Source organism: Artemia sp. Qi Xiang Cuo, chromosome 4, assembly GCF_049724085.1.
Source record: "Artemia sp. Qi Xiang Cuo chromosome 4, ASM4972408v1, whole genome shotgun sequence".
Classification (NCBI taxonomy): Eukaryota; Metazoa; Arthropoda; class Branchiopoda; order Anostraca; family Artemiidae; genus Artemia; species Artemia sp. Qi Xiang Cuo.
In genome coordinates, this window is record NC_142797.1 from 63323667 (window position 1) to 63343808 (window position 20142).

General features: G+C 33.4%; 1 protein-coding gene across 2 annotated transcripts in view; it reads right to left on the minus strand.

The window, feature by feature from the left end:
• Cap-G (Chromosome associated protein G) overlaps nt 1–18961 on the minus strand; it is a 149896-nt gene extending 130935 nt beyond the window's left edge. The window contains exons 1-4 of one of the 2 annotated variants that reach the window (XM_089087621.1): nt 18841–18961; nt 8643–9187; nt 7481–7687; nt 725–865 (exon numbers count right to left, since the gene is read on the minus strand). In XM_089087621.1, the coding sequence (XP_088943747.1) occupies nt 725–865; nt 7481–7687; nt 8643–8756 (462 nt within the window). In that variant the 5' untranslated portion in view covers nt 8757–9187; nt 18841–18961. The remainder of the gene's footprint in view (nt 1–724; nt 866–7480; nt 7688–8642; nt 9188–18840) is intronic. The other variant, XM_089087622.1, reaches the window with a different exon arrangement.
• Nucleotides 18962–20142: the final 1181 nt, after the last annotated feature.

Here is a 20142-nt window from a genome sequence, read left to right on the forward strand (position 1 = left end):
CTTGATAAAAGAACTAGTTTCTTTTATCTAATACCATTTCGTATTGGTGTGTAACACAGCCTAATTACTTGCTCTAAATAAATATACAAAGAAGGCCGAGAAAAGAATTTTAAATTGTGGTAAAAAATTTAAATCGATGGAAAATAAGAATAAGCTAATATGAAAATAAACAATTTTTTTCAGGGAAAGGAATTAGGGTAAGTAAATGAAGAAGGAAATTTTGACATAATTTAGTATTCTATTGTAGTAACTGAAAATAAATACTTTAATGTTATTCAATGAATTTTAAACCTCTTTTAACACAATTTTAAATTTAAAATTTTTAACGCTAGTTAAGAAAAAAAATGAAGATTTACATTATTACAAACTGTTATAATTAACTGAAATTTATTCCAGATTTTTTTTAATGGAAATTCAAAACGTAGGAAAAATAATGTAAAAAAAAAGTCTAAGAATAAAGTAAACTATGAAATAGAGAATTTTGATATTTTTTTAACGAAAATACAAAAAGAAATGTTTTAAAATCTAGGGAGAAGGGGCATTTTTCAACTGGAAATTATAAAAAAGGGTGTTTTTTCAAATATAGGGGACAACTGCCCATTCCCCCTTAATTGGTGCCCCTGGTGCAATAGTTTTGGTTCAATGGATGACTTCGCAAAACAAACTTATTAAAGACCTTTAGATAGACATTTGATGAAAAAAAAAAAATTGGCTTTTTACATACCCTTAGTCTTTCTAGCATGCAGTCATAGATTTTTGTAAACAGATCCTCGGCAAGAGTGGCGTCTTCACGTAACTCATTAAGAAGCTTCTGAATCATTTGACAAACTCGAAAGCGAACAGCTTGGCTAGGAGCATATGAGTGCTAGAAAAATTATATCATGAATAAATGAACCGATCTAAAAGTTAATGATTTTAATAAGAAAACATTATAAGACTTCGATTTAATTTACAATTATTTAAAATTGATTTAAGTACCAGCGTTTTTGAAAGCATAATTTTGAAACAACCACAATAAAAATCTTGAGAAATTTCTGGAAATAGGAAATTTCCTATTCATTCCGGAAGTTTTCAGGAATGAATAGACTTAAGATGGATCTAGATGGGCAAACAAAATTATTTTGATGTCCTTTGTACTTTTAGTCTTTATAATCTTTACTAAATAAAAGGTAATTATCAACTTGTAGCAGCCAGATTTTTTTTTAACAAGATTCGGAATTATTAGTAGAACAAAAAAGTTTATAAAACCGGCTTAAAAAACTGGATTGTCTAGTTGCGAACCGCGGAACGACAAAATTTAAAAACTCAAGCCATTATCTGACAAAACCCACGATCCAAATTCACAACAATAATAATGACAATTTATGACAATAATGACAATTTAGTTTAATCCTCTTACACTATAAAATAAACTGTGTAGTACAAAATAGAGAGACGCAAACAAATACTAAAAAAGCATTGATTCACGGTCATGAAAAGGTGGCAACTGACTTACGTTAATATCTGACAGGCTTCTGTTCACTAGGCCTACAGCAACTTTTCCAAAAGCAATGCGAATTAAGACTCCCAATAATAATAGCCTATCTCTATTTCCAGGGGTGTAGCTACAGTATTTTTATCGGAGGGGGGGGGTGCGATTGAAGCACGTGCTATACAAGCGGTAGTGAAGAAAAGTAACTATTTAACAAATACGCAACTTTGTGAATTTAAAATAACTACATAATAAATTATAAACGCACATTTAACAGTCATAAATGCTAGTGCTGGTATTTGGCTTTTACTAAAATTGTCAGTAATAAGCTGCTGCAGACGACAGTAGTATAGCGTAAACAAGCTTTCGGGTGGACGAAGCTAAATGTCATATAAACTCGGCTTTTATCAGATGGAAGGGGAATTGGTTCCTAGATTTTGAAAATTACCCTCTCCTTTGTATCTTTGCTTTAAAAAAAAATGAATTCTATAAAAAACTATGCAAACACTTTTCTTGTTTGTTCAGGGTATGGGGTGTATACATTTCCGGAGGGGGATTACACTGAATATCGTTTTATGTCTATAATTCCCTTCACAAGCAAATCTCGATCTCCTAATGCTGCATGATGAAACTGATCGCAATAGAAAAAGAGAATAGGTTGGCCTCACTTATATGTGCACACACAATTTCTAAGTTGTAAGAAAAACATATATATTTTGTTTAAATTCACTTTGTTCTATTCTCAGCATACATTTTGAACAGCATGTTGATGCAGAGATACATGTCCCATAAGTAGCGCTGGCGTTGGGTGAAATGCAACTAATTTCAGTCATAATTCTTAGCACATTGATGTCAATTCTTTTATATGGAGCTGGTTAAAAGAAATATTTAGTAAAGCGAAAACCGCGAGAAGTCAGCTAAGTATTGTACATGGAGGTAGTTCTACATTTATACGTTAGAATCAAACAGTTCGTGGTAACGAACTGTAAGTAAGGAGCGACCCGGCTCAATGGTAACCAAAACTGTAGAAAACAGAATTTTGATACCAATAGATACATAAAAAAAATTATATCTTAATTCTGCTATCAAATATAGAAGTTTTATCAAGCTTGGTCATACCTATCAAAAGTTACGCGCCTGAGAAAATTTGGCTGATTTTCGAAAAAAGGGGGAAAGACCCCCTAAAAGTTATAGAAGCTTAATGAAAATCACACCATCAGATTCAGCGTATTCAGAGAACCCTGGTGTAGGGGTTTCAAGTACCTATCTACAAAAATGAGGAATTTTGCATTTTTTGCCAGAAGAAAGAGCACGGATGCGTGTTAATTTATTTGTTTGTTTTTTTTTTCCCAGGGTTGATTCTATCGACCCAGTGGTCCTATAATATCGTGGGAGGGCTTATTCAAACCGAAATTAAAAGTTCTAGCGCCCTTTTAAGTGACCAAAAAAAATGGAGGGCAACTAGGCGCCCTCCCACGCTCATTTTTTACCAAAGTCACCCGATCCAAATTTTGAGATAACCATTTTGTTCAGCATGGTCTAAAATATTATAACTATGTCTTTTAGGATGACTTAATCCCCCGAAGTCCCCTGGGGGAGGGCTGAAAGTTATGAACTTTACCCAATGTTAACATTTAGTATTGGTTATTGGGAAGTATTCAGACGTTTTCAGGGGGGATTTTTTTCTGGTAGTGGGGAAGGGGGGAGTGGGTCGGGGGTTATATGGGAGGATCTTTCCATGAAGAAAGTTTTCATGGGGGAACGGACACTGCTATGAAGGGGGCACCGGATTTCCCAGCATTATTTAAAAAAGATCAGAAATTATATATATAAAAAAACAAGTTTTTTGGCTGAAAATAAGGAGCAACATCAAAACTTAAAACGACAGAAAACATTACGTATATGATTAGGTTCACCCCCTAGTCAATACATCGCTCTTTAAGCCAAAGATTATTTAGTACTTTCATAATAGCTATTTATTCTAATTAACGGCATTTGTGATTAAGGGGTCATTTTAAAAGAATTGGAACAAAATTCGAACTTTAGCTTAAAGAGCAAGGTATTGACTAGAGGGCAAACCCTCTAATATACGTATTAAAAATGTAAGAACATAGAGGTTTGTTATGTAAGTTAATTCGTAGGTTACGAATATTTATTACTAATAAAAACGTTCGTAAATAAAATTGAACAGGTTTCGAGAAAGCCATTTAACAAAATAAGAGTAAAATTCACATTAAAATTTTTTTCAATCATTAATGTACGGCAAGCAAAAATAAAAACCTGTATCAATTAAAAAAATTTCAAAAATTAAATTAAAAAAAACAAGTTTTTTTAACTGAAAGTAAGGAACGACGTTAAAACTTAAAACGAACAGAAATTATTCCGTATATGAAAGCTGTCCCCTCCTCAACGCCTCGCTCTTTACGCTAAAGTTTGACTTTCTCACAACTCCATTTTTTTTTTAAACAATGAAAAACTTTAGCGTACAGAGCGAGGCGTTGAGGAGGGGACAGTCCCTTTCATATACGGAATAATTTCTGTTCGTTTTAAGTTTTAACGTCGTTCCTTACTTTCAGTTAAAAAAACTTGTTTTTTTTATTTAATGTGAATTAAAAACGTTTTTTTTAATTAAAAAGGAATAGGACATTATCATTGCTTATTAGATATTTGAATGACAAATAAGAGAATTGGAGTTTCAATCAAATACTGAAATAAAAATTTAAATCAATTAAAAAAATTCCTGGACCAGAACCCCTTCTACCAAATTCCATGACCAAACTACAACGAATTTGAGACTTATCTAGTTATAGTCCGAATATCATTATAAAAAGCACTAATCTTATTTTCTTTTCCAATGATTTCTTTTTCATTCAGGAAATTAAATCCACTGTACGTATACCTACCTTCTTATTCTTCAATTATTCCATTTCTGTCCTATTTGCAGATGTATAGGGTGTATTCATTTCCACTTTTGAAAGTTTCAAAACTGGAGAATCTAATCTTGAACTTACAGATTTTAGGAATTAAAAGTACGTTAAAAATCAGGGGAAAAAATTGACCTGAACAAATGTGGCAAAACTGGAAGCATATAATATTTTGCAATTTACTAGGCTCATATTTTACTTGATAAGGTTAAAGCTACACAATAAATTATAGTGTTTTCCAAATTATTGGTGGAGGGGCAAATGCCCCCTCTTGCCCCCCCCCCCCTCAGCGATGTCACTGTCTATCTCTGGCACAAAATGGGAAAAGTTTAACGGTTTTTCTAAGATTTCCAGGAAAGTAGGCTTCGGCTTTTAGTTTTCTGTCATTTATTCAGATTTCTTGTCCAAGCTCTACAAGTTATGGCAAGACCACGTAATCAATTCTAATAAGTTTGGCCCACAGTAGTAATCAGTAATAATTTGTGGTAATTCGAGTAATTAAGTAACTAATTTGGGTTATCTGTAGTAACTTAGTAGTAATTTCATTTTACTAATCTTTACCCAATACTAGGGGTTCTATCTAAACCCAGGAGATGACAGAATTGCTAAATCGCTAAAGACTCGATTTTCATAACAAATTTTTCTTTTACTTTTCAGTTTTTAAGGATTTTTGTATTAAGTAAAGGTTAAGTTAGATGATGTTAAGTTTTACAGTATTTTTTTTACTGTATTTTTTACTCCGGTGAATTTTCATCAAAACTCTAAGTATTTGATCAAATTATGATCTGTAACATATATGCAAGAACAAAAAATTATTTTAATTAACTTTAAATGAATTTCAGCATAAATCGAGGCATGTAAACACTAGGAAAAGTGTTATTTACGCTTGAACAGCAGCCAACCTGACTAGCGATTTCAGTTCTATAGCCAACAAATTTCACAAAAGAACTGAGAATTGACAGGTATCTGGTCAAACAGAAACACCCCCATTTCTCTGATCATATTACTGCGATATGCCCAGTATGTAGAAGTAAACAAATAATTTTATTATTTCAATTTAATTATTTTAAGCTTAAATTAGTTTTAATTGAATTGTAGCTTAACAAGATATAAATCCTCCAGAGACAACGTTGTAGTTACCGGGTCTTTGCTACAGGGACAAGCAGCAAGCCCCCAACCTTGCAGAGGCTGGGATCGAACCCCGGGCCATGTATTGTCAAACAGAGATCAATCCACTGTACTACCACAGGTGTCAGCTTAAAATAAGACTAACAAATTATCATAAAATCTTGTATGAGTAGTTCAAAAGAGACCAACCTGACTACTCAGCTCAGTTTTCTGGTTGGGACGTTTCAACAGAAAATAGCTGGGTATGTAATTGAACAAAATCCAGTTCAAAAGAGAATAGCTTGGTAAAGGTAAGGTAAAGGATGCGGCACTGATCCCTTAAGGTCCGAGTCGGTAGCGCTGATCTCCGTCTTAAAGCTCTTTCAGCAAAGACGTGCAAAGGGGTTATGGGTGCCATACATCCTGTGCTTTCGTACACCCTTCCTGTTTAACTTCCCCAGATTTCTCAAGGAGAATAGCTTGGTATGTAGTTGAACAAAATCATCCCTAATTCTCTGATGCAGTGGAATACGCAAACTAAGACAAAACAGCGCACTCAAATCACACAAAACGCGAAACGAATATTTTCAAAAGAAAAAAAGTTGACCGAAATCATGCCAAAGTTTTTAAAAAGTAGAAATACTCATGGACGCACAAAGCCACAAATTATGAAATTGTTCAAAAGGTTTTGCTAGATGATTGGGGCCAAATATTTCATTTTCAGCCCTATACTACCCAATTTCTAGGAGGATAATTAAAAAAAATCTTAGCTGGCAGGATATAGATTTTCTTTCTTCCATAAATACCCACTCCGTCAAGTAACAAACTTGAATTTCTGATTGTGGGTCTAGATTATTTATTCCTTAAATATTTTGATTCTTATGTTTTGCTACATAGATTAACCGAAAGCAGTCTCTCTAGCATGAATTCTTTCAGCTTACAGTTTTCTTGAACAGAATAAATTGCTTTTAGCAAAAACTTTATGATATTTAGAATTCTTTATCCTACTTAAACAGCAGACCCTTTAAGCACCATGTATCTAAAGAAAAGGGAAAAAATTGTAGGTGTAGGTGTGTATATGTGGTTATTTATATATATATATATATATATATATATATATATATATATATATATATATATATATATATATATATATATATATATATATATATATATATATATATATATATATATATATATATATATATATATATATATATATATATATATATATATATATATATATATATATATATATATATATATATATATATATATATATATATATATATATATATGTATATATATATATATATATATATATATATATATATATATATATATATATATATAAAATGATTAGAGAAGTGTTTTTATATGAAGTGACAAAAATGCTTTAGTATATTTGAGACGAGAGCAGTTCCTTCCTGTAGTGGGCAATAAGAAATAAAAGGGAATTTTTTTTTGTAAAATAAGTTAACCGATTGAAACCTCGTTAAATAAATTTAAGTTATAGGAAATTGTCAAATTGAAAGGCTAGGGCAAATGGTTAAAAGGGAAAAAATAGTAGAATATGGTGGCCATGGAACGTAGAGGTAATTTATTGAGATTTTATATGAATAGTAGCATTTAATATGAATAAAGATAGAGTAGTGAAAGGAAACGAAGGAAAATTATGGGAAAAAAATATGAAGGTAACAAATTTATTTTCTAGAAAATAAAAGGAAGACGAAACAAGGAAAGGAGTTACATCCAGGATACTTCCGTATGGACCTAATGCCACAGGATAAACCAAAGAAAAGAATAAAAACTTAAAAATATGTGTTAGAAAAGGGTTTTGTACATTTTTTAATATTATAGTCTATTTTGGAAAAAAAGCACCAAGGCTTTACTAACAAGAAATTCTTTGTTAATGTTCTAATACATTCAAAGAAATGAATATTTTTACCCAATATTTCAATGACGATTCAGAGCTCACCTTAATAAGGAACTCCAATAGTCCAATAAAAAACACGTTTGTATATTCTATTTCTTCACTGGTATCATCAGGTTCTCCTGGTTCAATGCAAGTGGCAAATTTGACACAATAATCCAATGTTCTTTCTACGCCAGGCTGCTTATCCCCAATGACAAGGACATGAACTAATAATTTGGTAAAATGTTGGGTAAAATCTTCAATTGGCTCCTGTGAAGAATGAGAAATAATTGGATAAAAAATTATTAAAACAGGAATTTTTTCTTTTACCTCATGCAGTGTTAATTTGATAAAAAATTGAATTTCCGACACATATGCAGGCTTACTGTAGTGTTTCCAACAGTGTGGTTAATGTGGCCACGGGGGTATGATAAGAGTTTAACAGGGATAAGCGTTGTACCAAAGTTTGGTAAGGATATGCACTAAACTGTGCTTAGGTACTTCACATAATAGCTAGTCTAGAACTTCTTTATTGTTGTGGATATTCTGTGACAAACCTAAACGTTTTTAAAACTTTAAGTTTTAAAACTACAACTTTAAACACAATCACACAAAAAAGGTTTTTGATCAAATACAATCTGATTTTACTTTCTAAACAAGCGAAAATTTAGTATTTATTTATTATTTAAAGTCCTTAAATCCGAGCAATCTTATTATTTTTCAATGTGTCTGAACCTAAATTAAAGTGGGCATTCTTGCTCAATATTCCTTGGAGTACAGGTTAGCTCAATCTACAAGCGTTATTCCGGAAACTCCAGAAAAAGGAATATGAATCTCTTTGATTTGTTTGCCTTGACAACCAGGGCTGTGGAGCTGGAGTCATGGAGTCAGAGCTGGGATTTTAGTAATTTTTTCCTGTATGAAAAACGATCTTAGAGACTCCGGGGCCATTTCTGGCCTCGGAGTTGGAGCCGGTATATTGAAAATGTTTGAAGTTGGAGTTGGTTATAACTTATAAAATCCAGTTAAATGAAGATTTAAAACGGGGATGTGGAGTCGGAGGTTTAGTAAATTTTTGCTGAATGAAGTCGGTATATTGAAAATGTCCAGAGTCGAAGTTGATTATAAGTTATAACCGACTTCACAGCCCTGTTGACAACTATGGGAAACCACCTAAGAAAAGTCAATGAATAAATCTAGCCTATATAAAAATGTAAAATGCAACCTTTCTATATATCTGCATCATCTCCTTCAAAAGTTTGCCATGCGACGCAGATGAATCTTGACACTCAATAAAGACTTTTTTCATCTCTTCATAACTTCTTTGTCTTTGCACCATTTTTAGTCAATTATCATAGGCTCGGGTATGGCTGAAATGTCAATATCTGGTATTGGATCTCGCCAGTACTGGAAGTAATTATATGCGTTAAAAACAGTTTTTTCAAATTCAATATCCTCAGGTGTTCTGTTTGGCTTGTCTAATTCTTCAGCTGCTGCTTTTTCACAAGTGAAATCTGGTGTAAAATGATGCAATCTGGTGCAATTTGAATCACTGGTGCAATCTGATGCTCTAAACTCAGCAGTGAACTTGGATGACGCTTTTTCTGCCCTGATAAAGACACTCTCACTTTGAGTTTCAATAGACTCTGACCCAAGACTTTTGTCAGAAAGATCAATACAAAGTTCGTCTGTACGTTTTTGTCTTTTATTAATGGGGAACAGTGAATTACATAGATGTTGGGAAAGTTTCCTCTTTTGGCTCGACACTGTCTGTAAATAAAATAATTCTTTATTATGGGGGTTTAGTGATGACTGGAATACTGTCCCTACTGTGAATCTAGGCAGTAAATATTTCAATAAGTTCTATATTCTAAAATTGTTGGGTTTTTTTTGTCTTGTTTTTGAAGCTAGTATGTGAAGCTGGCATCAGTGGTGCCAATTTACAAAAATTGGGAGTGGGACATAATTTGCTTTTCAAAATCTAGTTGGGGTGGTGGTCAAATTTGTCGTCTATGGGCTCCTGGAAGTAATACGTGGGAGACACGTTGATCTTACTAAGCCAACACTATTACATTCACTTAAATCAATTATTTTGTTAAAACAACAATTAGTATCAACTAATAATGTTTTTACATAATGCAACATGAAATTAATTAGTCGAATTTATCAAAAACTATACAGACCTCCGAATTGCACCGGTTTTCCATTTTATACTAATTGTACAGTATGCTAAAGTTGAACATTTAGATTGCCTACAACCTCATTTGTTCACTATACATGCACCCTGATTAAATTTCCTCGGCTCTATTACAACCAAAACTTTTTAAAACAATGGAACATAAATTATCATGTACTAACATTGCCATTAATACTAACAACCTGCCAGGCGACAGGAACAGAAAAGACAAAAACTGTAAAACACCAAATGCAAAAAAAAGCAAAATAGTAATGCGTTTTTTTTTTTGCAAGGATCACATAAAAACTTGAGGATTGGAAACATTTTAATGATATTCACTTGAATTTGTCTGCTCTTCTCTCCCTCCATAAAAACTCAAAGCCTCCCCCCCCCCTCCATGAAAATGTCCCTGAAAGTTTCAACGTGACCCCCAGCCATGGAACCAAACACGGTTGGCTTACCAAAACTATAACTTAGGTAATACTCATTTATAAAAGAGAAAAGATCACCCCCTAAATCTAATTCTTTAATCAGAAACCAAAAATCAGGACTCAGACTATTCATTAAAAAAAGGTAAAGGTAAAGAAAAGGTACTGGACTTTGCAACCTCTAATGGCGGTGCTAATCTCCGTTTGATGGCCCTTCAGCCAGGAAATGCAATGGAGGGTTGGGGGCCAACCATCCTGTGCTTTCGCATACCCTTCCTGTTTACCTTCCCCAGATTTCTCCAGGTACCCATTTAAAGCTGGGCACATTAAAAAAAGTGGAGATAAATACAAAAGCTGAGGTTAGCCATTACTGCTGTATAAGCAAATCAGAGTATTTTACAACTGAAGACTTGAATATTTATATTCTAAAATAGAATGAAGGCATTTGAACTTAAAAATAGAATTTAAAGGAACACGAGAAGATCATTAATAAAGCAATATCAAGCCAAGAAAAATTGTTGACTGCACACACGGTATCAAATTTCAAATTTTATAGGCAAAATATAACAGCTGACTATTTAATATATAACAAATATAACAGTTATTTCCAAATCAGTCACCAAATAGACGGTTGCGCTATAAATGGGTTTTCTCTAGACTTACACGCGCTGAACAATTATATGGTCAGATATACCACAAATATTGCCCATCAATGTATCAGCTTCAACAGAAATTAGTACAATACTAGCTGAAAGCTTCACCATCAAAGTTACTTCCCACAAGAGGTCTACATGGTGGTTCACCCTCAGGTGGGTCAATTTGGGAGAGGAGAGCAGGGGGGTAACTGCCCTCCATTAGATTCGGAGAAAAAATTGTTGGTGTTTTTTCACTGAAAATACCTTTCCTTGTACTTCCAATGTGAAAAAAAATTGACCCCCCCCCCTCCCCCTGATTTTGAAAAATACATTTTGTTCCCCACTTCCCACTATCTTCCTGGAGATACTGGAGTTAAATTTATTGGTTTTCCACAGAACATTCCACAGAATGTTCTGTGGAATGGGGTGGCATAATATGTATATGTTGTAACACAGAACTCAGATAGAAAAAAGATTACCAATTTACTCTGCATTAAACTTTTTTTTTTTAATATAAGGATTGCTACAATTGCAATTGTGTACCAGCTCCTCTCCCTCCTAAGGTACCTGGATAAAGCCCTAGGCTACATACTGAAGTTTGCTGATCATGGGTTTGCATAATTTCTCGTCTTATTTCTCATCAAATTTGGTTCATTTTTGCCAATTTCCAAAGGCTGGGTGTTACAATCGTGGCAACAGTGATAACTATATTGGGAAAGAGCACTAAATAGAGAGTCAAAAAATATACCTCTTTGTCTTCTATCTGATTTGTCCCTTATAGCATAAAACTACCCATTTACCTAGATTAACGTCTTTAAGTAAAATTCTAGGTGAGGGCATTGAAATATTTCGAAAGATAGTTAAGTTAGGAGAATGAAACTTTCTGAATGAGACTTTCAAAGTTATAAAGCTTAAAACAATTTTTTGGCAAATTTTGGGATGTTTCTATTAATCTTCTAGGTAAAAGATGAACATACTACTCAACAGGACTTTCAATACTCTTTCAAAATATATTAATTGCCACTATTACAAATTCCATTTTGAGCCCCTAGAAGGAACTTTGGTACTTTTATGTAAACGCACTCTTTTATATAGTGCTAGTTTGGTTAATGCTTATGAAATAAAATAAAATAGGATGCCCAGGGCATAACATCAAATGCAGAGATAGTAAATATTGTTATAGATGACGAAAAGATTCTAAAACAAACAGAAAATAAAATGAACAGCCAAGTCAAACTTAAAACAAAGAGAAATTACTAAAAACAAAAGTAGGACTACCACCCACTAAACCTTGCAAAGGCCAGTTTTCCTTTGGCTATTTAAGAAAATTAAATAAAAAAGAAGTCTTTTGTAACTGAAAATAAGGAGCAACATCAAAACTTAAAATGAACAGAAATTATTACATATAGGAGGGGGTTTGCCCCCTCTTCAATACCTTTATGCTAAATTTTTTAGTATTTTTCAAAAAAGCTTCTTATTGCTCTAATTAAACGGCCCTTGTGTTTCAGAAGGCGTTCTTAAAGATTTTGGACAACCTCAAAAAAGTCAAACATTAGCGTAAAGAGTGAGGTATTGAGGAGAGGACAACCACCCTCATATGTGTAATAATTTCTGTTCCTTTTAAGTTTTGATGTTGCTCCTTGCTTTCAGTTGAAAAACCTTGTTTTTTTTAAATTTAATTTCTGATTGTTTTTAAATAGTGCCAGGGAATCTGGCTCCCCCTTCATGAAAAATTTCCCCAACCCCCCACCCACCCACCAAGAATATTTCCCCCAGACAATTTCATTCTAGCTGACAATTCCCCTGAAAAATTTCTTGTGGGCAATTTAGTACTCAAAAATTTTTCTTGGCCCACTTTCATTTGAATTTTTTTTTATTTCTGATTGTTTTTAAAATCATGCCAGAAATCCCCTCTTCCATGGAAAAGTTTTCATGGAAATTCCACATGTGAAGTTGAGTCAACAAAGAGAAAGTAAGACAAATAAAAAGAATCTCAAATAGGAACTCTGGCAAATTCCCACAATGTAAAATTTCCCCTAGAAAGTTTATCCCCCCTAAAAAACCCTCCCTCCCCATGGAAAATCCCCCCAACAGAAAATTTAACCTCTCTCTCCAAAATACTATACATACATAATGGACAAGTTTTGTGACTTGCAGAACTTTTCCCAGGGGCTGTGGGGAGTCATCTTATCTCCAAAGGCATAGTTACTGAACCTTTAAACTATGCTGAGCAAAATGGCTATCTAAAATTTGATTGGATGACCTTGGTGAAAAAGGGAGTGGGAGGGGGGCTAGGTAACCTCCAATCTTTTTGGTCACTTAAAGGACACTAGAACTGATTACAATATTAGAAGCTACAGTGATGACAGTGATCAAATATGGCTCTGAAGCTTTGGCGCTTTGAAAAGCAGATGAAGATTTGCTAGATGTTTTCCAGAGAAATCGCTTAGGGATTGTTCTGGGTACCTGGCTGACTGAACATATTTCAAACAATAGGCTGTACGAAAAATGTGGTTCAGTACCGCTCTCTAGGGCTGTAATGAAAGAAAGGTTGAGGTGGCTAGGGCACGTTGTGCAGATGAAGGATGACAGATTGCCAAAGATTGTTCTTTTCAGCCAACCGTCTAGGGCTAAACGGAAAGCAGGTTGTCCTTGTCTGGGGTGGGGGGACATGATAAAAAAAGATTTAAAGGAAATGGGAACTTCATGGGAGGGTGTAAAAAAAGAGGCTTTAAATAGATTGGGATGGAGGAGAAGCATGCGTAGCTGTGTTGGCCTCAGGCGGCTTGGTGCTGAGGTGAGTTGTTAGTAGTAATAGTAGTATAGCTTCTGATGGGTAACACTAAACTTAATAAACCTTATATTAAATTCTGTTTTTTAGAGTTTCTGTTACTATTGAGCCATGTTGCTCCTAAGTTGAACAAAATGGCTATCTGAAAATTCTGATTTGATGTGTTTGGGGAAATGATGAGCATAAGAGAGGGGTTAGTTACCCTTCAATCACTTTTGACTATTAAAAAGGGCACTAGCCCTCTCAATATACAATTGAATGAGCCCCTTTTGAAGTTTTTATGACAATGCTATCTATAAAAACCTTATAGGCCCCCAGGGCATAACTTTTAAAAATGCAGAGATGAATTTTGAGATAGACATTTGGTTCAACTTTGTTGAAATCAATAAGAGTTCCAAATAGGGATAGGTCCTTTTATTAGACAGTGAAACAAAAATATAAAACAAAGACTCAAAATATTTCAATAACATAGTTGGTCATCATCATCAGTGGAGTTACTAACATATCAAAACTAAAACAAACTGTATTTATGCTAAACAAAATAATCATTTCAGGGTGAAAGCAAGTTACTGGTTCATTGACTTAAAAAGTTTGCTAACTGTTCTTGAGTTTTGTAATACTGCATTGAATAAAGGTGGTACAAATTGCAAAGAAGAGAGAAACAGCAGCAAAGATAAAACCAGCCCCATTTCAGGTAGTGGTATTTATAGAATTCCCTGTTCTTGTGGCTGTTTCTATCTTGGGAGAACCCAATAGCAATTAGGGGAAAGGTTATTGGAATAGAGGTCCTCAATCAGCAAAGCAATGGGGCTATGTCAAACGCCTGAGACTTTTGATTCCAACTTCGCTCAACACATCTATGACAGCCCACATCAGTCCCTTTTGTTGGATCATTATTGCTGCTGATAAAGGTCTTGTGCAAGTTTTCAGGGGGACAGTTGAAATAAAAAAGCACATTCCCCAAAAGGTCACCCTCAATAGAGACACTGAAGAAACTTTTCTAAGCCCCATTTATAATAAACTTATTAATTCCAGTTATTTTTATATCCATCCACAAAATTTTACCACAACCTTATAGAATCTCTGATAATACCTTACCAGGTAAGCAATTGGCCTTTAATAATGTGTTTTGTCTATGACAGATCATATAATTTTCTTTTGTTTGATAATACCTCCATTTTTGCCCAAGTTAAAGTCTCATGCAAGTTTTCACGGGAACAGTTGAAATAAAAAAGCAGATTCACCAAAAGGTTACCCTCAATAGAGATACTGGAGAAACTTTTCTAAGCCCCATTTATCATGAACTTATTAATTTCAATCATTTTTATATCCATCCACAAAATCATATTTTCTAACCTAATAGAATCTCTGATAATACCTTACCTGGTAAGCAATTAGCCTTTAAGAATGCTTTTTGTCTATTACAGCCCAAATCATTTCCTTTTGTTTGATAATACCTCCATTATTGACCCTGTTAAAGGTCTCATGCAAGTTTTCAGGGAGACATTTGAAATAAAAAGTACATTCACCAAAAGGTCACCCTCAAAAGAGACACCAGAGAAACTTTTCTAAGCCCCATTTGTAATGAACTTATTAATTCCAATCATTTTTATATCCACCCACAAAATTATATTTCAAAACCAAATAGAATTTCTGATAATACCTTACCTAGTAAGCAATTAGCCTGTAGGAATATTTTTTATTAATTTATTAATTCCAAAATGCAGTAAGCTTTACACAAAAATGATATTGTGAAACGTCATTCAGTATTGTATTTTCATTCAGTTACCCTTTCATCATTGCTTAGAAAGGGTCCTATTTTAGTTTCAGTGTTTGTTTTGAGGTTTCCTTTTTATATTGTCTTTTGGACTTTTATCTGTATTTTTTTTTTTTTATTCTGCACTAAGGATTGTTGAGCAGTGGTCTTAACCAAAATATTTGCATAGTATTTCTTCTATTTTTTACTGGCTGTTATTGTCCTCATTTTTCTCTTCTTTGCTTTTTTTTCTTTTTGGTAGAACATGTGCCTGGATTTTGTCAATGCTGTTGATAAATTGTCAATCAAATTTGACAATGAAAAGGAATGGACACTTGATCCTGCAATTTTTGATAATTAAATTTTTTGGTAGGACAATCACTAGTCATTGATTTATTTGCAACCATATTAAATTTTAAAGCTAAACAATTTGTATTTTGGAAACCAGGTCAAGAATGTTATGTTTTAGATGAATTAGCAAAGAATTGTGACACCCGTTTCTTTTATGTTTCTTCCTTTTAGTTTGCTTCTTGAAACCCTTCAGAAGAAACACCAGTTTGGTACCTATTATTACTCAAGCTTACAGGAAGATGTCCTATATTACTATCAAACAAACTGTTTATTTCATTTTTTACTTGGAGACCAGGCCCTCTCCACCAATTAATCAAGACATCAAAGCTAGCATCTTGTATAATATATGGCAGGGACTTCACTATCAAAGATATTCCCTTCCCACAAATATGAATGAAGAGGAATTTATCCCATGGAGACAACTTTACCAGAGATATTCACCTTCTTTAATTAATCCTTTCTATTAAAGCATGGGATCCAGTGATATTGATACAGCATGAAGTGCATTAATGGCTCTACTACCAAACCTTCATGTAGGTGAACATGAAATAATAAGAAGGGTTACAAGAGGTGTACTTAATGAAAGCATAGTATTCCCAAGTTTCAGTATTTTGAAGATAATTTCTTAAACCACATTGGCCTGACATCACATAAAGAAAGAAAAATGAGCAAAAATAGGGTTTTTATAGGCCAAATGAAAATACTGAAAAAACAAAGCAAATATTTCGAGAGGACAAACGCCTCTCTTCTTCAGCGCAAAACGTAACGATGTATCCAAGGATACATCTAACGATGTATCATTTCGTTTTGCGCTGAAGAAGAGAGGCATTTGTCCTCTCGAAATATTCGCTTTGTTTTTTTCAGTATTTTCATTTGGCCTATAAAAACCCCATTTAAACACGTGAACAACCCCTTAGGTCTCAAAGGGTGTCTGCAAGAAATGCATTAATTAAAATCCGAAATCAAATGACATAGTTCTCCAACTTATTTAATTGCTGGTTCGTTTTGTTTTTTGAGTGAATGAATTGGTTCCTTCTCTCTGTCAGTTGTTTGCTAGTATCCGTCGATGGCAGTTCATATTTTTTTTTATTTTGTGCAAATCGCGGATATTGGCGAATAACTCGCTTTTATGGTTTTTAGGTATTTGGTTTTAATTCTTTTAATTTTTGGCTTTTATTGAATTTTATTCATCTTTTAAGTTTTTGGTTTTTTCTTTGGTTCTTTTCACATTGACTTTCTGCATTTGTTTTTTGTTGTTGTTTTTTTCTCTTTGGCACTTTCCTTGGATACATTGTTTTGTTTTGCGCTGAAGAAGAGAGGCGTTTGTCCTCTCGAAATATTTGCTTTGTTTTTTCAGTATTTTCATTTGGCCTATAAAAACCCCATTTTTGCTCGTTTTTTGTTCAGTATTTTGGATGTAGAATGTGTATTTGATCTATTTCAATCAACATCCTGAAATGTTTAAAACCATTAATTTAAGCTATTAACCACCTTATCATTTAGTAACATGACACAAAATGAAAATCAATGTTTATGTTTTGGCCTTTTCAAGAATTGCCACTGTGCCTGGTTACCCATTTGACCAAGTACATAACAATAATGTTATTTACAAATAGACACAATGCTGTTTTGCTCACTCATTGTATGGCCTGAAAAGCCACTTCCAAATCAACTATATCCAGATGGACTAAGGAGGTTTTAGGTCTCTGCAGGTAATTAGCCTTACTCTTTATGGTGCCCATTGCATCAGATCTGAAGTGACCTCCAATCTTAGGACAAGGAAATTCATGAAGACTATATTGTGAAATATGTTGGCTGGACTAATGCCAAAATATTTGCTAGGCCTTAAGACAAGAAAATTTAATATGAATAATGTATTTCTGTATTCTGATTTAATTTAGTTTGTTATATATTATTTGATTTACTTAAACATGGTATTATATGTAGATTATTTTGAACTGCCCTGGTTTTATGAAAATGGTCATCAGCTACCTTAGGGTTGGTTTAACTCACAATGAAATTAAAAAAAAAATCAGTTGAAGGTAGAGTTAAGGTGCTCCTCTTTGGAGTAGAATTTATAAATTAAACAAAACTTATCAAGTTTGAAGTTTGACTAGAATCCTACCCCAAAGAAAGAGCACCAGTGTAGCTGACAGTTCAACTACCCTTCATTCCCTTCCTAATAAACTCTAAGTTTTTCACCATTATTTTAACCTACACACTCCCTTTCTGGTCTTTAAAATACTGATGAATATCATAGTTGCTTTTCCATGATATAGGGGAGGGGGGTGGGGGTAAAGTAATACCAAGGTTTTATAGTGCTTGCTCAAGGAGACTTGACCACTGAATATTTAGGCTACCATCAATTTGACTGTAGCCTAACTTATATTAGCAGAGTTTGAAGTCTGTTAAGATATAGGCTAGCCTAATTTATCTGGTAGCCATAATTAACTAAATATATTATCTGAATTCCTAATCTATCTGTAGCCTAATTTGGTAAATATTTTGCTGTTCATATCATTGACTTACAAATAAACTGAACATAGCCTACCCCTTAATGCCTTTTTATGATCTTTCCAAATATAATAATAAATTTTGCTCTAGCCTAAATGAACTTTACTCCCACCCCCTATATATACCAATTCACGGTATACATTTGCACATTAGCGGGAGGGGTAAAGCTTATTTCTGATGCAAATGAGAGGTAAAATTAAACTTACCCATTCCCCTCCCCCTCACCCTAATGTGCAAATATATATCCTGTATTAGTATATACAGGGGTGGGGTAAAGTTCATTTGTGGCAAAAATGATTATTATATTTGGAAAGAGCATAAAAAAGGCATTGAGTAGCAGGCTATGTTCACTTTATTCATAAGCCAACAATATGAACAGCAAAATATTCACCCCTAAATTAACTAAACCATGTTATCTGTAGTCAAATTACTAAATATTTAGGGAAAGAGATTAAGAAAAATCCATAGAAACTGATTCTTCTCAGGGTTCTAACACAGCATAGTTTATAGCCTAGGCCTAGCACAGAACAGCTAAACTGTATAGACTGAAGAAATAGTCGCAGTTCTAGGCATGGGCAGGCGGGAAGCTGCCCCCTCCCCAATTTTTCTGAAATCAAATTCCTTTTACGCTATTTCATATTCCTGAGGTATAGGCCTATCTTACCCCCCTCCCCAGATTATAAGGCCTAAAACCTCTGCTGTGAATAAATGTCCTCTTTAGTCCCAAAGTTTGGTGTTCATAGTAGTGACTCTTTCATGTCTTGCCATTTACCTCAACACGTGAATTTCCAGTAAGTACAGTCTGGTTCATGAAACTCCTTTAAAACAGATAACCCACATTGAAGTGATAATTCAAAATTTTCAAAGAATTCCGGTTGCCAACTTTAATAACAAACAGTCCTTTTGGTGGAACTGGAAATATAAAAACGCCCAGTACCACAAATAAAATATATGTAGCACAGATGTGCAACTGGCCTGTGATGTAATGTTAAAGTACCAAAGACACCAAAAATAAAATCTAATTCTTTAAATTGGTTAATTGGAAACAAACGCAATCATTTATGTCTTAGGAAAATTGTTCGAAATATGGGGGGGGGGGGGGTTGATAAACCGTCATTTGTCAAAACGATTAGAACACAGTTTTGCTATATTTATAAGAAAATTGATTTATTGAAACTATCATCATTTTTATTGGCCAACATTTATCGAACAACCTTGGTGTTAAAGCTGATATGTAATCACAGAAAATTCATGATTACTTCATAAGTTATCCATTATGTATTTTAATTTTTTTGAAAATATTAGGTTTTCCGAATGGTAATTCGCTTTCAGTAGATAGCCAGTGACACAGTGGGATTTAGATTCTTACAGTTCAGGAAGGGTGCAGTATTTAAATTCTTGTTTGTAGTGAAACTATATTTGTCTTGAACATTTTTGGAGAGAAATAATAAAATTAAACTGAATATTTGATACACATTGATATTAATTGCTGAAACCTCATCAGTTCAAAATTTAATTTTACTGTAATTTTTAGCTGTTTACTTTGAATTTTAAGTACACATGAAAACATTTGTAATGTAATTCGTTTTCAGTAAAGCGCCAATGACGCGGTAGGCTATAGACTTTTACAGCGAGAGAAGGAGACCATATCCAAACTCTTGTTTGTTGTGGTTTTTGTTCTTTTCAAGCTTGATTGCATATTACATTTAAGCTTCACTCGTATTAAGATTTATTACACATTTATATTAGTACCTATTGTATGTTTGTTTGCTATGATTGTTTATTTAATTTCTGTTCGTTTCGTATTTCATTTAGGATGCTCCATAAGCTAAATATTTTTTCTTGTTTTAAGTTTTATGTGAATGTTTAATCGTTGCTTTACTCATTTTAAAAAATTTTTTTTTACATTTTACTATTAGTACCTGTTATATGTTTTTTTCCTATGATTTTTCTAATTTCTGTTCGTTTTTGGTTTTATTTATTCTTTAATAGTAATTTATGGTTGTTTTGAGTTTGAATTTTAACAGGTATTTGCATCTGGTGATGTTAAGTTTAATGTGACTTAATTTTTTTT